This window comes from Acanthochromis polyacanthus, chromosome 22 (genome assembly GCF_021347895.1).
Source record: "Acanthochromis polyacanthus isolate Apoly-LR-REF ecotype Palm Island chromosome 22, KAUST_Apoly_ChrSc, whole genome shotgun sequence".
NCBI lineage: Eukaryota > Metazoa > Chordata > Actinopteri > Pomacentridae > Acanthochromis > Acanthochromis polyacanthus.
Genome location: NC_067134.1, coordinates 18708445 through 18728222, shown reverse-complemented (window position 1 = coordinate 18728222; position 19778 = coordinate 18708445). Strand labels below are relative to the sequence as shown.

General features: G+C 43.8%; 1 protein-coding gene across 2 annotated transcripts; it reads left to right on the top strand.

Annotated features, from left to right (window-relative positions):
• Positions 1-1165: 1165 nt before the first annotated feature.
• LOC110952243 (insulin receptor substrate 2-like) lies at positions 1166-17056 on the top strand. Of its 2 annotated transcripts, none has more exons than XM_022195702.2 (3): positions 1166-4067; positions 4440-4936; positions 13843-17056. In XM_022195702.2, the coding sequence occupies exons 1-3, from the start codon at positions 1390-1392 to the stop codon at positions 13845-13847; spliced, it is 3180 nt and encodes a 1059-aa protein (XP_022051394.1). In that variant the 5' UTR covers positions 1166-1389; the 3' UTR covers positions 13848-17056. The 2 variants fall into 2 exon arrangements, with proteins under 2 accessions (XP_022051394.1, XP_022051393.1); XM_022195701.2 differs by having other exon boundaries at positions 4437-4936.
• Positions 17057-19778: the final 2722 nt, after the last annotated feature.

Sequence of the window (19778 nt, the reverse complement as noted above, 5' to 3'; positions counted from 1 at the left end):
GCAACGTCACCCAGCATCACACACATGAACAATAACAATAATGAGAACAATGGTGATTAGAGGAGGCCGGGATTAGCCTTAATCTGTATCCATGTGTTTGTTTAAGAGGGCAGATATGCTCTTTAAGCAGTCATCGATACAGTCTAACACCTCAGACATGGAGGTGTAATCTGCTTGTTGGGAGATTATGAAAAGCAATCCAAGTGTGAGTCCAGGAGGGGTCCGCCCTGCTCGGACATGACTGATGATCAGTGTCGTAATTACCCAGATGATCTAAAGAACAGAGGTCTGCTGGCTTCCTCCCGCCAGGCCCTTCACAGCCTAATCACTGCCTGTGTCTGACTGTGATCTGCACAAGAAAGAAGCCTTGTTTTTCCTTCTACCTGGAAGACTTGTGCATGCAGGGAGTGAATGCAAGCAGCCAGATGATGGCAGCATTTGTGCAGCTTGTGTTTTGCAAGGAAGCCTCTGACGCATTTACTTCAGCCATTCCCACTTCTGCTCTCTGTGAGACGGTTGTTTTTCATTCAGAGTGAACATTTCTGTAAATATGCAGCACGGTGCAGCACAAGCATGACAGAACATGCGATCCACTCTCATCTGCAGAGGACACTTCACTAATGGATGATTAGTGCCAAATGTAGACGGTGCAGGGGAGCTGGATGATGAGGGACTGAAATAGGAAACGCGAGGTTCCAGTTGGAGAGGAATACCCACAGGTTTAAAAATAGGCCACAACACTCCTTATATAACAAATGGGACGTCAGGGTTGTTCACAGTGTTCCTGCCTGACAAATGAATGCTCACAATCCAGCTCTATGTTGCACATTTCAAATCCTTATTAATCCAAATGGCCTCACTTAATCACATTTTCAATAAAACAATAATGCATTTTTTATATATATATAAATGACTCGGTATGATTATAAATAAGGCTTTGGAGAGTTTGGTGCTTTCCTTTAACAGAGGCACAGACAGGAATTCATGTTATTCAATGGGCTGCTGATATTTTCAGTTTCTACATGAGAGAGCAATTGAGGACAGTGACGGGGCTTGCGCCGCCTTGAATAATCAAAGCAGCCAATCAGCAACGCCGTAGCCCGCTGATGGACAGGCACGGCCCCTGCAGGAGGCCCCGCCCCCTATGACTCCGTGTTTTATTCTGTTTTTAGAGCAGCAGCGTCACATGTTGTTTTTCTCCAGGATCAGATCTGTTCTGGACCCGCTGCTGTTGCTTTCCACCGCGGCGGGCGGCGGACACGTTCACCTGCTATGGATTAGAAGAAAACGCGTTTATTCTCAGGTTTTTCTTTTTAAATTCTCTGTGAGCTTTTTCCATTTTAAAGGACTTTTGCTGATTCTGGACTTGAAAAGAGAAGCGGAGAGGAAATGGCAAGTCCTCCGGCGACGGGAGGACACCTGTTATCTAATGGGACGAACGGGGTGAAGAAGTGCGGCTACCTGAGGAAGCAGAAACACGGACACAGACGCTTCTTCGTGCTCCGGGAGCCCACGGAGCGCTGCGCTGCCCGGCTGGAGTATTATGAAAGCGAGAAGAAATGGAGGAACAAGTCCGCTGCGAAACGGGTCATAACTTTGGACTCCTGTCTGTGCGTAAACAAACGCGCCGACGCCAAACACAAGCACCTGATCGCCCTCTACACCAAGGACGAGTACTTCGCCGTGGCTGCGGACAACGAGCAGGAGCAGGAGAGCTGGTACCGGGTCCTGACGGATCTCATAGCCGAGGGCAAAGTGTACGACAGCCCCGCTTCCACGTCCTCCTTAGTGGGCTTCGAGGAGGCCAGCTACGGGCTGCTTTCTCCCGCTACGGCCGTCTATAAGGAGGTCTGGCAGGTCAACTTGAAATCCAAAGGCTTGGGTCAGATAAAGAACCTCACTGGAGTCTACCGGCTGTGTTTGTCCAGCAGGACCATCAGTTTTGTCAAACTGAACTCTGAAACAGCTGCTGTCAGCTTACAGCTCATGAACATCAGAAGATGCGGACACTCAGACAGTTTCTTCTTCATAGAGGTGGGCCGGTCAGCGGTCACTGGGCCTGGAGAGTTCTGGATGCAGGCGGAGGACTCGGTGGTGGCCCAGAACATCCATGAGACCATCCTGGAGGCCATGAAGGCCATGAAGGAGCTGTCAGAGTTCAGGCCGAGGAGCAAAAGCCAGTCAGCCAGCACCAACCCCATCTCTGTGCCCACCAGACGCAACCTCAACAACCTCCCCCCTAGTCAGACGGGCCTGGTGAGGAGGTCCAGGACAGACAGCATGGCAGCCACGTCCCCAGGGAGGAAGTTCACGTCCTGTCGAATCAGAACGGCCAGCGAGGGAGACGGAAGCGTGACCAGACCGGTGTCCATGTCCATATCTGTGAACGGGAGCCCCACCAGTCCAAACTCTGGTAACCACCTGAACAGGTCCAACACCCTGAGCAGTGGACGCACCTGCAGGATGCTGGAGTCCACCTCCAACCTGCACCACAGCCGCTCCATGCCCGTCTCCAACTCACCTCCTGCTGCCTCCAGCCCCATCAGCATGTCTCCCAGAGGAGGGGCCAGCTTCTCCACTCCAGACAAAGCCAGGCGACCCTTCAGCTGCAGCGCCTCCATCTCCGGCTCCCTCAGTGACACCGGCTTCATGCTCTGTGATGATTACAGCTCCAGCCCAGGTGAGCCCAGGTTCCTCCCCTTGACCCGCAGCGACACCCCCGACTCCCTGTCCAGCACCCCTCCATCCCGGGACACCAGCGACCCCTGTGGCTACATGATAATGGAGGGAGCCAACGGCAGCAGGTCTGGCTATGAGGGTCTGGCTTTTGATAAGGCTTACAGGAAGCGAACGCACTCCCTGACCACGCCACGGCAGCAGAAGGTGGTGGCCCCGCTGTCCTCGGCCTCTCTGGATGATTACACGCTAATGAGGATGGCCCACGGACACAACTCCCACTCCGCCTCCCCCAAAGTGTGCTACCCCGAGGATTACGGAGACATAGAGATCGGTTCTTCCAGGAGCTCCAGCAGTAACCTTGGCGACGATGGCTACATGCCCATGACACCAGGTGTGGCGTCTCAGTCTGGCAAAGGGGACAACTACGTCCCCATGAGCCCCATGTGTGTCTCGGCACCCAAGCAGATTGTGAACCCCAGGGTGCACCCTCAGGCGGCAGCCAGTGGAGGCTACAAGACCAACTCCCCCTGCAGCAGCTCTCTGGAAGACAGCGGCTACATGAGGATGTGGTGCGGCTCCAAATCCTCCATGGAGAGCCCAGACAGACACGGTGAATACATGAACATGTCACCTGGAAACCCTCCTACACTCCAGACGCCCCCTGATTACTACCTGGGCCTGCTGGCAGGTGAGCCAGCATCGGTCCGGCCGGCCTACCAGAACGGCTCCCTCACGCTGCCTGCTAAACTTCAGGCCTCCAAGAATGAAGACAGCAGCCAGTATGTGTTGATGAGCCCTCAGAGTTTGAGACAGAAGGCTGCGGAGTCTGACTATTATTCAGTGATGCAGCCCAGTGCAGCTCAGACGTTGCCTCTGAGCCCCTCGGTACCCTCCCCGGTCAGACACAACCGGGCGGAGAGCCTGCCCTACAGGGGGAGGCTGGGCCGGCCCAACAGGCTGTCTCTGGACGCTGTGAGAACCCTGCCCAGCATGAACGAGCATCCCCTCCCCGGAGAGCCCAGGAGCCCCGGGGAGTACATTAACATTGACTTCAGCGGCGCCAGGTTCTCCCCTCCCTCCCTCGTCTCCACAGAGAGCCAGTCTTCATCACTGGGCTCCAGCGGCGGGGGTCCCGGTAGGTCATCTCTGACAGACTACATAAACCTGGAGCTGGGCTCACACTCACCCAAGGAGGCTGACACTGCTGCTGAGCGCTTGGACACACTCCCAGAGCTGTCCATGTGCCCCTGCTCAGAGGATGGAGTGTACCATGTAGACGGTGAGAAAGGCTCCCAGGGTCTCGGTGATGAGGTGAAAAACGACTACACTGAGATGACGTTTGGGATGACCAGCTCACCTCCACAGCTCGTTCCTCAGAACACAGCGAGGTATGAGTCTGATTTAAGCCATCTGTCAACCCTCCTGTTGTCCTCATTGAAGGGCAGCAAAAAATATTGTTTACTTGCCTGGGAAAAAAAAAATTTCTGAAAATTTGCAAAATCTTCAGGAAGAAAACTCCAATAATTCCTTAAAAGTTTCTCTTAAAAGTTTTATTTTAAAAAATTGTTGTCATGGGCAGTTGATTTACTATGAACAAATGCACATTTTTACTGCATATACATATAAATCAACTAAATCCCCTTAAAATGTTAGCAATATGATGCCATTTACCTGTGATATTTGCTTATGTTCTGTTTGTTTCTGTAAATTTAGCATGAAAGTGAAATTAACATCCTGTATATGAACATTTTCTCCAGCAGCCAGGGCATCAGGGAGCAGAGGCTGTCTCTGGAGGACCAGGGTGTCCCCGAACACATCGGGGTCTTTCTGCTCGGTGCCGCTGCTTCCTCCACAGTGGACCCCGACTGCTCTGCCAAGGTGATCCGAGCCAATCCGCAGGGACGTCGGCGCCACAGCTCCGAAACCTTCTCCTCCACCGCCACCGTCACGCCGGTCTTTCCCTCCTTCGCCCGTGGCGACGCCGTGAAGCGGCACAGCTCGGTGGAGAACATCTCGTCCCGGAGCAGCGAGGGCTCCGACGAAGAGTACGGCAGCCCCGTGAACCGGCAGAGCTCGGCCGGCTACCCCAACGGACTGAACTACATTGCCTTGAACCTGCTGGACAACAGGGACGTGGAGAAATGTGAGGACCTGGTTGGCTTCAAACCCACCAGCAGCTGCAAAGGGGGCATCAATGGATTACACAGCTCACCATATGTCTGTTTGGGCTTCAAGGAGGCTGCAACCACTGCCAAAGGTGGGTGAGGTTTATGTCACATGAATTACTGCTAAATAATGCAGCTAAACACTCAGCTTTAACCCTTGTAGGGGGGTTTCTGTCCTAACAGAGTGTGTACAGATGTGCTGCACGGTTGACAGTTGAATAGGAGGGATCAAAAGCGAAAGTGAAGGCATTTCCTCTAAATTCAAATTCAAACTGCTGCTTAAACAAGTGGCGCTGATGCTGCCTTCAGGTGCCCCTCCTAAGCTCCTACTTCTGAGCTCTTACAGGAGTATAGTGTAGCTATCATTTACTTTCACTTTTAAACAGCAATGTGACGTCTGGCTTTGACGTGTCCAAACAAACAGGGAGTCCGTCCGTTCTCCTCACTGCCTGTGGGATCCTTAGCATGTTGTGATTCCTGTGTTTCCCATCATGTGTGAACGCAACACAAGGCTGCTGTGAAACGTGACCAGGCGGAGAGCTGTGAAGTAAACAAGCACCATGACAGAGCAGGACGCTGCTGCTGTGGGCTGCAGATACCATAAATACACCAGAATTCCACCAACGCTTCTAATGAATGGAGGTTTTACACAAGCGACCGACACGGCAGATTAATTCTGAAATGGATTCCTAGCAGCGAACAAGAAGAGGGTGTCAAGTCGCTCCTTGTAAAGCCTATAAAAATGCTTAACTGTGGTAGCTGTAATGATCAGAGGGCATTTCCGGCTGTTGTTTTTCAGTTGGGTAGGCTTTAGGATGTGTTGCACATCAATGTGACCTCTATCCAGACCCCTTATTCCCACCATCCCCTGATCGATACCGCGTCCCAGAATATCCCGGGCGAGCAAAACAAAGCTGACTGCAGACGGCGTCAACAAACCGCAGATTGTTGACTTTAAAGCCGAGTTTCACCCTCCGTCCCCCACTCGCTGTACATCACACCGCACATGGGGAGCTCACATGTGTTTGCGAGCACGTAGAGCACGTCTGGGCAGGTGGGAGGGGGTGCACTCTAACATGTGAGGCCCAGCGCAAGCGGGACGTGTGTTTGTGTCCTTGCAGGCAGCGATGGGGGAAACCAACAAAGCGGGGCCGAGTTGCTATGCAGCCATCAGGTAACCGGATGTCACGGTCTGCATTCCTGGCAGGGCTGGTTTGAAAAGTTGCTGTGAGAGGGGCCTGTTTTTGTCTGAATAGAAAGTGGCTTTTATTTCACTACAAGGCCCCTGTGTGGAGAGAGAAGTTAGATTTTTAGCTCACAGAACAGAAAGATGCAAGTTGTTAGTATTTGTACGGTCTGTGCTGCTCTGGTAAATGAAGTGGAATCTACCAACAGCAAGACACCCCACTAGATGGAAAATGGATTATTTTCCCATGAGAGCCTTAATTATGCTCTCTTTATCCCTGCTGTTGTCCTCATTTACGGGCACCAAAAAATATTGTTTCCTTGTCTGAAAAAAATCCAAAAATTCAGCAAAAAAAAAAAATCTGAAAGGAAGGGAGAAATTCCAATAATTCCTTAAAAGTTTTATTTTAAAAAAATGGCAAGAAAATTCTTGTAAATATTTTTTTAAAAATAGTAAAAATCTTTCAAAAAAATCCTAAAAATATCTAAAGTGATTACGTATATAAAAGTAAAAACTTCTAATATTTTTCTTTAAGAACATTCACAAAAAAATCAACCAAAATCCAACAAAATTCGCTGGATTTTGGTTGATTTGTTTCCGAATGTTCTTAAAGAAACATTTTTAACATTTTTTTCCCCCTAAACAATGTTCAAAGATTTCCCCAAAATGTTGAAAATGTGGACATCAGAAGTTTCACTGTGAAAGTACATATTTTTTCCCATATTTTCAAACTAAAACGGGTCAATTTTGAGGGTTAAACAGGGACATCTTTCAGGAATCTTATTGGCGCTAATAAGTTACGTCACTCGTGTTTTGCACTCATGTTTTCGTTGAATGCAAAAATTTTTATGGTGCTAATAAAGCTTGTTAAATGGAGTTGACAAGGCAGAGGGAGGGAAGCGAGTCAAGCACATACATGTGGATTCCAGCACGTACGCATGCAGAGCCTTTTTTTTTCCTCTCTGCTTTTTTTTTTTCCAGCGGTGTAGCTTGCATGAACACTTGGCAGAGACGTGCACACACACAGAGAGAGGGAGAGTAGGTTGTTTTGTTTTCCAGCGCTGCCTGCCTGGCTGTTTGTGGGAGAGCGAATGAATGCGTGCATAATGGGGCAGGATGGCACGTGCACTCCGCTGCCCTTCTGCCTCATTAGGCTGTTCACTTAGCAGAAGTAAGACAAGCGGAGCGGGGGAGATGGAGCGCAGCCTTGTATGCTCAGTAGAAAGAGGAGGGGAGGGGCTCAGGCTTTTTAAAGCGGCAAACAAACTTGTCGGCGAGGCCCCTTTGGACCGAGGTGCATTCTGGGAGAGCGGGAGCCCTTCGTGGCAGACCCGATCGCTTGTTTACCGAGCACTCGGTTCCACTGCTGTGTAGCGAAGCGGGGTGAAGGAGGTCAGAGTATGCTACAGGGGCTGCTGGCGCCGGGCCCTGCTGGCGGATGGCTTTGATTCGGTGTTTATCAGACGTCACGCTGGGCCCCTGGACCATGTGCCACTCTGACCCAAAAGTCTAGCAGGTTTTCATTCCGGCCAAACACCTCTGCTGATTAGTTTGCCCTCTTAGTGAAATGCAGTTTGGCTGGAGTGACTCGCAGGGCAGGGTAACTTCTGGTCGCGTGCCACCGCTGTGGACGGAGATGTGGCTGTTTGTCAGCATCAAAGTACCTGAACTCCCCTGTGGAATTTAGCATTTGCCCCCCAGGCCCATGTCACAGCCGGCACTGCACTGCAAAAACTCAATCTTATCAAGTCTGTTTGTCTTATTTTTAGTCAAAATGTCTCATAAATTCTCTTAACAAGTGACATTTCAGCAAGATGGAGGGACTTGTTTTAAGACGACACATCTTGAATATCTTCTTAAGTCAAACAATCTTGAAATTATCTTGTTTTAAGTTGAATTTTACAAGAAAACTCAAAATAAATTTAACCCTCATGTCGTCCTGCGGGTCAAATTGACCCGTTTTAAAGTTTAAAAAGGTGGAAAATAATATATATATTCTCACAGTGAAAATTCTACATTTTCAACATTTTTGGGGGGAATATTTGAACATTTTTTGGTTCAAAAAAAGAAATGCTAAAAACATGTTCCTTTAACCAGTTCACAAAAAGAATCAACCAAAATCCAGCGAAATTTGCTGGATTTTGGTTGATTTTTTTTTTTGTCAGTGTTCTTAAAGAAAATATTAGAAGTTTTACTTGTATATATGTAATCACTTTAGATTTTTTTAGGATTTTTTTTACTCATTTTGTGAAAATATTTACAAGAATTTTCTTACCAAATTTGTGGGATTATTTTAAAATAAAACTTTTAAGGGAAACTTTAAGGAATTGTTGGAATTTTCTTCCTGAAGGTTTTGCAAATTTTCAGAAATGTGGGCATTTTTTTTTGCAGATTTTTGGTATTTTTTTCAGACAAGGAAACAATCTTTTTTTGTCCCCATAAATGAAGACAGCAGGAGGGTGAATACATCTCAGATTAGGAGGTTACATGAGAGCAAAAATCTATTTTTGAATGAAAAACTGTTATTATTTTTAGCATGTCTGTCTTATTGTAAGACACCTAAGCTTGACAATCTTGGTAAAATACTGCTTAAAATAAGTTTCCCAGCTAATTTTAAGATCTCAATATTCTAAAAATCATTTCTTATTTCAAGAAATTTCACCAAACCATTTTTCACTTGTTCTATTGGCTGATTTCTTCACTTATTTCAAGGTGAAAGTTCCTTGAAATAAGTGTTTTTCTTGACATTTTTTGCAGTGTGTGCCGCCTCAAGTCAACAAAACCCAGTGGTCGTAAGTTTTTTGACAGCTGGATTGTGTTTTTTTTTTTTTGTTTTTGTGCTCTACCTACATTCAGCTTAGATGGCTGGCATGAGGGTCAGAAGTTTGTTTATCTCCTGTTTTGTCAGCGGGCCAGCCCATGTGACTCGGAGGTGGCGTTTACCTCTGCTCTAAACCAGGCTGCCTGTCTCCACTCGTGGCCCCGGCTCTCCACAGCTCAGCCAGGTGGATGTTCTGTACCAGACCCAGATTAGCCAAGTCAGCCGTCTTTGTTTCCACCTCTAATACCTTTATCTGACAACCGGCTCCTGATGATTGAGATCATTGTTGCTGCAGTTAAAGCCACGTCTCTGGTGTATTGATTTGATTGGAGGTGTTTATCTCTGGTGTTGAATTTTAGCTAATCATTTCAGCAGCAGGCGTAGCAGCAAGTAGGAGACAGACTGAAGGTGAAAACATGGGATTAAGGGAGCTTCAGGAGTGGAGGAGCCCCACTGTGACACTTGGAGTCCCTCCTGAGTGCTAGTGACAGATGGCCACTCTCCAGAGGGCAAGTGTGTGTGAGTGTGTGTGTGTAGATGGGGGTGGGATAGGGGGGTAAACACCTGCCACCCTGCTCTATCTGCGCACACATGCAAACACTCTCATTACACCGATTTTCCCTGCACACAGCAGCATGTAAACACATACATGCCGCTTTGCGTCTCTTTCTACCTTCCTACTATCCCTCCGCTAATGACAGTCCACCATCTGCCGCACCCATGGGCTGCACAGGGCACAACCATCAGCGGAGAGTGAGCGTGTGCATGTAATTTGTCTACCAGATTAGAGACATCCGCGTCCATCTACTCAAATCCCGCTTCCTCTTGACGTCATTCAGACGGTCGTGCTGCGGATGATGTCATCGTGGAGATGATGTATCCGGTAAAATGCACCCAGAGCATGTTCTGTGGATCTGTGTTACACACATTCCCTTTGATGGGGATGTTAGCAGGGAAAGCAAGCGAAAGAGGTCTAGATGCACAGCCATGCATCCCTAACTTGCTCTGAGCATGCTCAGTAGAGGCTGTCAGAGTGGATAGTGGTTCCTACAGTGGAGGTCGGGATCGTGCTGTGGGTCACAGGATGAATGTTTATGCAGCATTAAGAGTTATTCAATTGATTTTGCAAAAAGGAAGGCCTTAAATGGCATGAAAAGTCATTAAATTTGATTTTTAGTGGTATTAAAAATTCCTTCTGCCATTTTCAAGAAAAATATTTGATAATAACAATAATATATAATTATAGACTGTGATTCGCCAGATACTGCATCTGCGTAAACAGGACGAAGCATTGCGCTAATTGCTCCGGCTGGTCCGGTGCAATTGCCAAAAATTGCATGTTTGGAAAGTGGAGGAGAACTGGAAAATGGGGAAATGCAAATTCCAGCAAAAATGGCAAGAAAATGTGGAATTCAGAGAATGACTGCAGCCTGTGGGTGCTCAGGGGTGGTTTCTGGATCCAGAAGCAGTGAAATGAGGGGACAGTTTTCTGATGAAAATCATCGTTTACAGAAAAAAACAAACCTTTGTAATTTGTTGATTTCACGGACACGCATTAAAATCTTTACAGTATGGCATTAAAATGGCATTAAAAGCATTAAATTTGACTGGCAGATTTCTGCAGAAACTCTGTCATGAGATGCAGCATGAGAAAACTAGGTGTCTAGGGTTTTTGGTGAATACTATTAGACTAACTTAATATCCGAAGAAAAATATCAGTACATAAATCAATAACGCGAGTAACTGATTCACATATGCTTTATATGTAATTCCATTTTTTAAACCCACTTCTTGATGCCTCGTTTTCCCCTACTGACAGTCCGACCAGCGTATTTAGGTTTTTTCTGTGTCACATTTTGTTCTGGTATTTGTGGAATTACTCATAAAGGTGACACCTGATTGTACCCATCAGCCTGATTGTCCAATCCATTCTTACTGCATCCGTGCGCACCGGCTCCAACACACACACACGCACACACACACCAACTGTTTATCAGTTTACTTAATCAGAGCTGCATTGTGGGTGAGATCTTAAAAGCAAAACAAAGCAGCGCAAGACAGGAAATCCAGAAATGCCATGTTACATGATCTATAGAGAACAAACACATACACGTAACACCACGGACTCTTGTGTCAGAGTTTCCAGGCTCTATGTGTGTTTGTGTGTGTGTCATGGCTCAGGGAGGCGGAGGGGGGCTAAAGTAGGCCGGGATGTTCCAGACAGAAGCACTAGCTGCTAGATAACTGCGTGGCCAGCGTTCCCCACATTTAGCCAGCCACGGCTCCAGATGAGATTACAGCCTCTGCAGGCGAGATTAGACGGCTGGGAGTAGATCAGCGAGAGCCAGCGGCTACTCCACGGACAGCAGCTGGGGAATACGTAACACAAGGTGTGGGCATTTGTTTGCTTCAGCCTGTCCAAATTTGAGTCTGGTGTTAGAACCAAGCACACATATTGCTACAAATCAACCAAACCAAACTGTATTTCAGTCAAGTAGGAATGTCATTGCAGTTTTCAGATGTTGTCCCCTGAAATGAAGTTAGGATCCACAAGTGATTTCTGAAATTCTCAGCTATCTTTTCATTGTGTTACCCCTCCTGTTGTCCTCATTTATGGGCACCAAAAAATATAGCTTCATTGTCTGAAAAAAATCCAAAAATTCAGCAAAAAAAATCCCCAAATTTGTGAAAATTTACAAAACCTTCAGGAAGAAAATTCCAATAATTCCTTGAAAGTTTCCCTTAATAAGTTTTATTTTAATAAAATTCCCCCTAATGTGGCAAGAAAGTTCTTATACATATTTTCAAAAATCAATAAAAATCTTCCAAAAAATCCTACAAATATGTAAAGTGATTACATATATATCAGTAAAACTTCTGATATTTTCTTTAAGAACATTCACAAAAAATCAACCAAAATCCATCGAATTTCGCTGGATTTTGGTTGATTTTTTTGTGAATGTTCTTAAAGAAACATTCTTTTTTTCCACCAAAATATGTTTCAAGATTTCCCAAATGTAGACATCAGAAGTTTCACTGTGAAAATAGATTCTTTTCCCCACATTTTCAAACTTTAAAACGGGTCAGTTTTGACCTGCAGGACGACCCGAGGGTTAAAAATATCTTTAAAGGGTCTAAATGTGTATCTCGGTAAAGAAAAACACTGTTCAAACACTGGAGATAATGCTTATTCTAGGCTCTTTCTTTATACCCACACTGAATGACAGCTCCAAAAATGGCAACTTTTCAGGAACTAAGAAAAACAGCCGTGCTTTCAGCCCGACCGCCGTGCATTTTTGAGGTCGTCCGACTGGCTTTTTAAAGAGTTTCATCAGCCAAAAGATCTCGCATGGTTCCATGAAATGCGCCTGCAGCGAGGATATTGTCCCGTAGCTTCTCCAGGCCTCTCCCTGCCTGGACCCGCACTTGAGCAAACACCGTGAAACCCCACAACATCTGGTGCAACATAAATGCGACCGCGGTTTCTCTGCAGCAGCTACTATGCTGCTCGTAGCTGGTCCTGCTCTGCTCAGCGTGTGTCCATAGCAACACGGCAGCATGACAGGAGACCCCCAACCCCCATCGCTCTACATCCAAGATTATGTAATTACGACCGTTGCAGAACAGCCCCTCGCCACTCACACACACACATACACAACTGTCCTTCAATAGCTAGTGTGCAAAACCAGAGAATTACTGCCCAGCAAGACTCGCCACGCACACATTTTCATTTCTGTGATGAAGCAAAAACCATCCTGAGCTTCGCCGTTAAGACATAAATGTGCTTTTCATTGTCAAATAACAAATTCCAAACCCTCCAACGTGTGCAGCACACTCTGTTCTTGATATTTAAGCTGTTTTTCCTCAGTGTCTCCTTGTTATTGTGGCACGAAAACCCTAATGAGTCTGTGAACTCATTCGCTGTACAGTAGCAGCTCAACACTCTGTTCCCTTAAACCTCTCATGTTCGCTCTCTCAAAGGTCTGCCTAATTGGCACCGGTGTTTTTTGTGGGAAAATAAACAGAGCACAGGGTTTGGTCATTTCTGTTGGACAGTGATTCGTAACAATGTTTACCATTTAACCCTCGTGCCTGCAGGTCAAATTGTTTTAAAGTTTGAAAATGTGGAAAAAAAACATATTTTCACAGTGAAACTTCTGATGTCCAAATTTTCAAACATTTTTGGGTGGAAAAAAGAAATGCTAAAAAATGTTTTTTAAGAATATTCACAAAAAAAGATGTAATCACATCATGTAATCATATTTATTGGATTTTTTTTTGGAAGATTTTAGATTTTTTTTTAATATTTACAAGAATTTTCTTGCCACATTTGGGGGATTTTTTTAAATAAAAAATTCAAGAGAAAATTAAGGAATCATTGGAATTTTCTTCCTAAAGGTTTTGCAAATTTTCAGATTTTTTTTTTTTTTGCTGAATTTTTGGATTTTTTTTCGGGCAAGGAAATGTTTTGGTGCCCGTAAATGAGGACAACAGGAGGGTTAAAGAATAGATGAAAGGTTTTGACTGCTAGTTGTGCTACAAAGCTGTGTTTTGTTGTGTGACACCCTATTGTTAACACTGTTTTCACATTTAATTGCCATAATGTGCAAAAAGGTGACATACCATTTGGAAACAATGTATTTGTTTTTGAAAGGGCTCTGAAATATTTCATGAAAATGGAAATCAACACCAACGTTAGAAAGATTTACATGCATTTCGGTGAAAAACACTTTAAGCTGCAACAGATATTTTTCTCTAAACAAACAAATAAGTGTCATTGCAGCTTTAAGTCTTCACATGTAGTTTGTGATTGTGGGCATTTAGTTTGTTCTAAGTGAGCCATTTTGCATTTTATTTTAAACCTGTAAAAATATGAGTGGCACTGGCTACACATTGTCCTCCTGTTGCAGTTATGTGATTCTAGTGAAGCAACTTAAGAATGTTAAAGTGTTAAATAACAGCTTTTCTCTCTGTCTTGTCATCTCTTCCAGACTGACGGACTCCTCTGTCCTCGGATTTGGCATCTTGACTGACCTGCTGCTGAAAAAACAAATCTACTTTGCCCTTCCATGGGGCTGTTTGGCCCTGAAAGACTGTCTGGACCCTCAGCTTCACAAACACATACACACACTTAGGAAGCAGACCACCATCTATGCATGTCAGGAGTTTGCTGAAGGCAGGACAGGTGTGTTTGTGTGTGTCTGTGTGTGTGTGTTGTGTGTGTGGATGGGTGTGTTGTGTATCGGTGCGTCTCATGTTACCTGCACTTTTAGAGGCCATTTCTCCTGTGACCCAAATTTTGGCACAAGCACAGAAGCAAAGATAGTCAGACAATAACAAAACTCTAATGGTACCCAGATACTATTTATTTACTTGAGGGTGGTTTTGTGACTGCCTGCATGTGCGCGAGTGTGTGTTTCTGAAAGTACGACCAACTGGTATGCCAGTGAACAATGAAAACTGCTACAGAAATGGCCCAGGGAGGGAGGAAACCAAGGTACACTGAGTATATAACTATATTTAAATTAGATATTTTATTTATTTTTGGATGATGAATGTCTGATAAGACCGACTCAATGCCTTAATGTCTATACTGTCCTTATGTTTTCTATGAAATAAGCGATAAATATTCTATTATGGTATGTCTGTTTGGACCTACATCTCTATATTGTTATTCTCTTGTGGAAAGTCAAATGCCTAGTTTACCATTATAATATATTATTTCAGAAATGTACAGTACAGTGGGGCTGCTTGAGATCTGATTTATTGTATTGATATTAAAGTATTTTCTTAATTACTAATTTCTTATTCCTTCTAACTTAGTTTATTTTTCGTCCAATCAAAAGCGCTGGACTTAAAGAAATATATTTCTAAATGTCTTTCAGAGTTATGCATGTCTTTATAACTCAGTTCAGACCCCCCCACAACACCAGGCATCTGAATGCACTGTACCTCCCACAGTTCCTCAGTCACTTGAGCCTGAAAACCTCACACACTCCTACCTTCAAACCTACGGCCTGCTGTTTTAGCTCGACGCATGCCACCCTGCTGTGATATCATTTGACTGTACAACTGTCTAGATGAGGTGGGGGGGAGCCAAGGAAAAACTGTGGAGGTTAAGGGGCACAGTTGAGACGGTTTCTGTTCAGCGAGTGAGGGCTGAAGTAAAAGGGGCGCTGAGTGGTGAATGGAAGAGAGTCTTACAGCCACATCTGGCACCATCACAAAGGTTCACGCAGAATCATCTGTCTGGAAAATGTAATTACCTACAGACAGTATAAAAATAAGAGCTGGCTGAGGTGAATTATGTAATATAAATTAAAGCAAGACTATGTAACTGTAATACTGCACAGCTACACGATAAACACTAAATGCATTTAATCTCAGCAGAAGGGAGCTAACAGGTCAGCAAACAGAGTTATCTTGTATATTAGAGCTGTATCTAATAAAATTTGCTTTCATTATTCACTGTTAGCTTTTGGCTAACATTACCTACCATTATTCAGTGTTGGCTTCAGCTGATGTTAGTTAACATTGTCCAATTTTACCTACTGGCTAACAGCTAACAACGTGCAACATTAACTACTGGCTGACATTAGCTACAGTTATTCAATGTTAACGTCTGGCTAATATTCACTAACCTTGTCCAATTTTACCTACTGGCTAACAACTAGCAATTTTCAACACTAGCTACTAGCTGACATTAGCTATCGTTATTCATTGTTAGCTTCTGGCTAATGTTAGCTGGCATTGTCCAATTTTGCCTACTGGCTTACAAGTAGCACTTTTCTGGCTAATATTAACTAACATTGCCCAGTTTTGCCTACTGGCTAACAGCTAACCCTTGACTTTAGTGAACTGAGTAACATTTTTTTGTGCATGAACTAGTAAAAGGAAACTTTTTTTTAGAGTTTGATAGCTTCTCATTAAAGTGAGCCTTTGTCCTTTTCAGAATAATGACGCTAATGTTTAGTGTAATGCTAGAATAAGATCACTGTTGTTTAAAAAGTAAACAAATTCACTGAGTAATATCTGTTAGGCAGCAATATCAGTGTGCTAACATTAGCTGACATTAGCTTCCATGAGCTACTGGTGAAATGAAGTCTACATACAAAAGCTGTGAGTGGATATATTTCTGAAAAATCTTTTATTTGTTCAACAAACAATATCACATTTATTCATTAGATGTTACATGGTCTTGTTTTAACATCTTGAACGATGGGAAAATGGCAAACATTAACCAAAAAATTGAAATCCTGCTGCTTCCTGCGAGCCTCCAAAATGGCCACCAGGGTAAATTCATTATTAGCATTATTTGAAAGCTCTCTCCCAACTGTGTCATCCACTGTGCCGACTCCAACTGGCTCACAACCCCTTTAGTGTACAGTAGATTGTAAAACTGTCTGAATGTATCACTGAGCTGGTGGGAACACCGCAGACATAATGTGCAAATGGTTTTGAAAAGAGTTGAATAATAATGGAGCTGTACCATGCTGAGTCTTGGTATCTATTTATCTTCAGTCTTGAATGTGTATATTATGTACATAGAAAGAGTTTAACAAAAAAAAATCTATTGAATATACATAGAGGACTTAGATTTTACCTATGTTGCAATGATATTCCTGTGTAAAGACTTTGGCTACCGATTTTTAAAAGGGGGTTTTTGCTTTGGGGTTGTACAGTGTATTGTATGCTTTTCTCCCTCACAGTCTCTGTGACTATATGAAAAAATACTCTCTGTCTATTTTATTATAGAGATCTCTTTGCCTTGTCAACACACTTTACCTAATGGCATATGCAATAGTGACATGAATAAAATCTAGTTTACAACTGTGGAACCAAATGTAACATTGCATTGATTTATTTTCTCTTTTTGTGATGAGCAGGAGCTGTTTGGCTCCTTGTACATTTCTCTTTCTGCCAAGTGTTTTGTTTTTCATCGCTGGGATCTTTGTTCTTGACATGTCTAAAAGCGCTTTCCCCATTTCTGTGTTCATGGACGGATTCTTATTTACTGATTGATCTTGGATTGACTCAGTTTGAATGTGTTGTTGTCTTCCATTGTACATAGTTCAATATACTGTTTATTGTGATGCTCACAAGAGAGGATTATAATGATTTATAAATTCTGGTAGTTGAGTATTGCTTTTGTCTGTATTAATTATGGATAGAAACCTACAGAAATAAATGAATTTATTTAAAGAAGTACAACTTTGTCTTCATTTTTTTATTTCCACAAGCTATATGTCAAGCATCCTTATCATAAAACAGTACTATTTATGATTTTTTTTTAAAAATCTTGACAAACTGAAATCATTGCTTTTTAAGTACAAACTTCTTTCCAAGTGCTACACTATTCTCTAATTAACTAATTACAAACAAAACATGACTTCAAATCCCACCATGCTACTCTTTATCTCCATTAACCGGTGGAATATCGTGTTTATGGCACTGAGTCAAATAACTTCCTGGCAAGAGGGGAGGATATCCTACCTCTGTCCTGTGGAGAGTGAGAAGCTGAACTCTACAGCCAAAACTTTCCCTCTGTAAGTGTTTTTATTTCAGACGGAGGCAGCGGCAGGAAGCCCATAGTGAGCCAATGACTTCCTGCCAAGCCAAGCGTCTCCAGAAAAGACTGTGCAGTCGGGGTTGGGAGGTCAGGAGGTTCAATCATGAAGTAAACAACACATTTCACCTGCCTCTATCTCCCACAACACCCACGCACAGATATCTGGGACTGTCACACTTGTTGTTTGTGCTCCTTTATCATGCAGTTACCTCATTATCACTGTAATATAATGGATGTTTTTCATTGATTTCTTATCATTAGTTTAATTTTTATGTCTTTAAACGAGGCACTGAAGTTTCAACATCAGTTCATCCGAGTCATAAAACTCATATCTAATAATGTGGATAACAAAGGTATTATTTTGCCGTTTGTGCAAAGATGTGAATGTAATTTTGTTTGTGGTATTTGAACAAACAATGCAGCCACTCTCATGCCTGTAAATTATGTATGGACCTGGAGCTGGGGTTGATTAGCTTAGCTTTAAATAGCTTGAGGTAGCAGTAACAGAACAAAATTGACAATTTGCTCTATTGTTTATCAAGAATTATTTACAGTACGTTATACGCATTGAAAGTGACAATTTTTACGGTTTATTTGTGAGCATTAGATGTGCCACCTCTAACTCTGAGTAATTGCTAAAAACGTAGCTTTCAGCAACTGTTATCATGCTAATATACTAAAATGATTGTAAGCATTGTACCTGCTAAGCAATAGCATATTATCATTGTGAGCCAATTAGACCACCGATGCCAGCATTTAGTTTAGCTCAGTACAGCCTACGGTCAATGTTATACTTTCTGTATCTGTACACATGTGAGAAAATTTACCCGAAAGGGGCAACAGTGCTCATGCTCAGCAGTAATGTGCATGTGTGAAATACATAAATACAATGTTCTGTACATGTATGCAATAGAATAATCCAAGTGGCCTTGCACAAACTGGGAAAGTAGGATAATACTGTATGTCTGCAGCTCGATGTGTACGCATTCATTGTTCCATACATGCACAGCCTTTGTAGCCTAGTCGCCTTTGAGTCCACGTGGGCACAAAAATTGGGCTGTATGTCCATATCCACAGTGGGATATTTGTGTAAATTTACATCATGTGGACCTTCATGCACTGAGGGTCATGAGTGATATAACACTAGCCTGATTACAACTATGCATCTGTTGCATCTGTCCATGTACACATGTGCAAAGGAGTGTACAGCGCTGCTCGCTTGGCAGATAATGTAGAAAAATTGTTTCACTATATTTGACAATGACTAATATTTCTCCTTTCTTTCTTTTTCCATCCATATATCAGTATAATTGTGTTTCTTGTTCATGCAGATGATGAAAAGGCTATGCAGCTACTACTATGCTTTGGGTCTCTCCGAGTGTGTCCCCTCTAAACCCTGAATTCTGTGATTATGAAGAGCATCCCATCATGTGAGTATAATGCAGTTGTGATGCTTTTGCATTCTTTATGGGCCAAGTTTTCGAGTTCTCGTGCGGGCACAGACTGAACGCACTCACAGCGGCTGAGGGCACGCCTCTAGCTGGTGTGTATTAATTAGCAGTATGACACTGTCATTGGGGCGCTGCTCTGCTGCCAGGCAGAAACCAGCCTTACATAAGACCCCACCACCAAGCCACCAGCAGGAACACAGTGTTCCTAACCCCTCTGCACAGACTATCTGTCTGAAAAAAGGAAAAGCACCTTTCCTTCTCTTTCTCTCTAACCAATTCTGTCTGGGCTCAGAAGGCAAACCGCAGGAGACGAGACGAAAGCAGAAGTCTTCGCTGTACAATGCTTCTGTTGTTGCTGGTGGTGTTCCTCGGCAGAAAGGACAGCATGCTAAATAAAGTGTCACAGGGAAGTGAATTTCTCCAGACTGTGCAACAACAGTTAAGGCTTCCTAAAATACAGTTTACAGGATGCTGCTTTGAAGTAATTGTGTGTGTCTATCTGGTCTATTCCTGGGTGTCCTCAATTATTCCCAAAGTTAGAATCACATTCACAATCACATGTTTATGCGGACACAGGCAGGAAAGAATTTTTCAGGACTGTTGGAACTGGAGTCATGAAATCTGTGTTTTCTCTTAGTCATCGTCATGCGATTTGGAGGCTTGATCACCTCCAAACTCTGACATTCCCTGTGTATAGGCTCCCCTTGAAGAGCAGTAAATTTCCTACTTGGAGTGAGGTGGAATGCATTATGTTCTGGAGGGATTGAGAAAAACATGTTAAACATATTAACTAAAGACGCAGCACAAAGTGGATTTGTTAATTTGATTACACACAGCCACGTGTGAACATTCTGTAAGCATTCTCCAGACATGCACGTGTGATAGCTGATATTTTATTCCACTTCTG

What these genes read in the sequence shown, in the direction of transcription:
- LOC110952243 (XM_022195701.2), top strand. Translation starts at nt 1,390, where the DNA reads ATGGCAAGTCCTCCGGCGACGGGAGGACACCTGTTATCTAATGGGACG. An exon ending in GTTCCTCAGAACACAGCGAG is followed by an intron (nt 4,068 to 4,436) that starts GTATGAGTCTGA and finishes CATTTTCTCCAG; the next exon opens with CAGCCAGGGCATCAGGGAGC.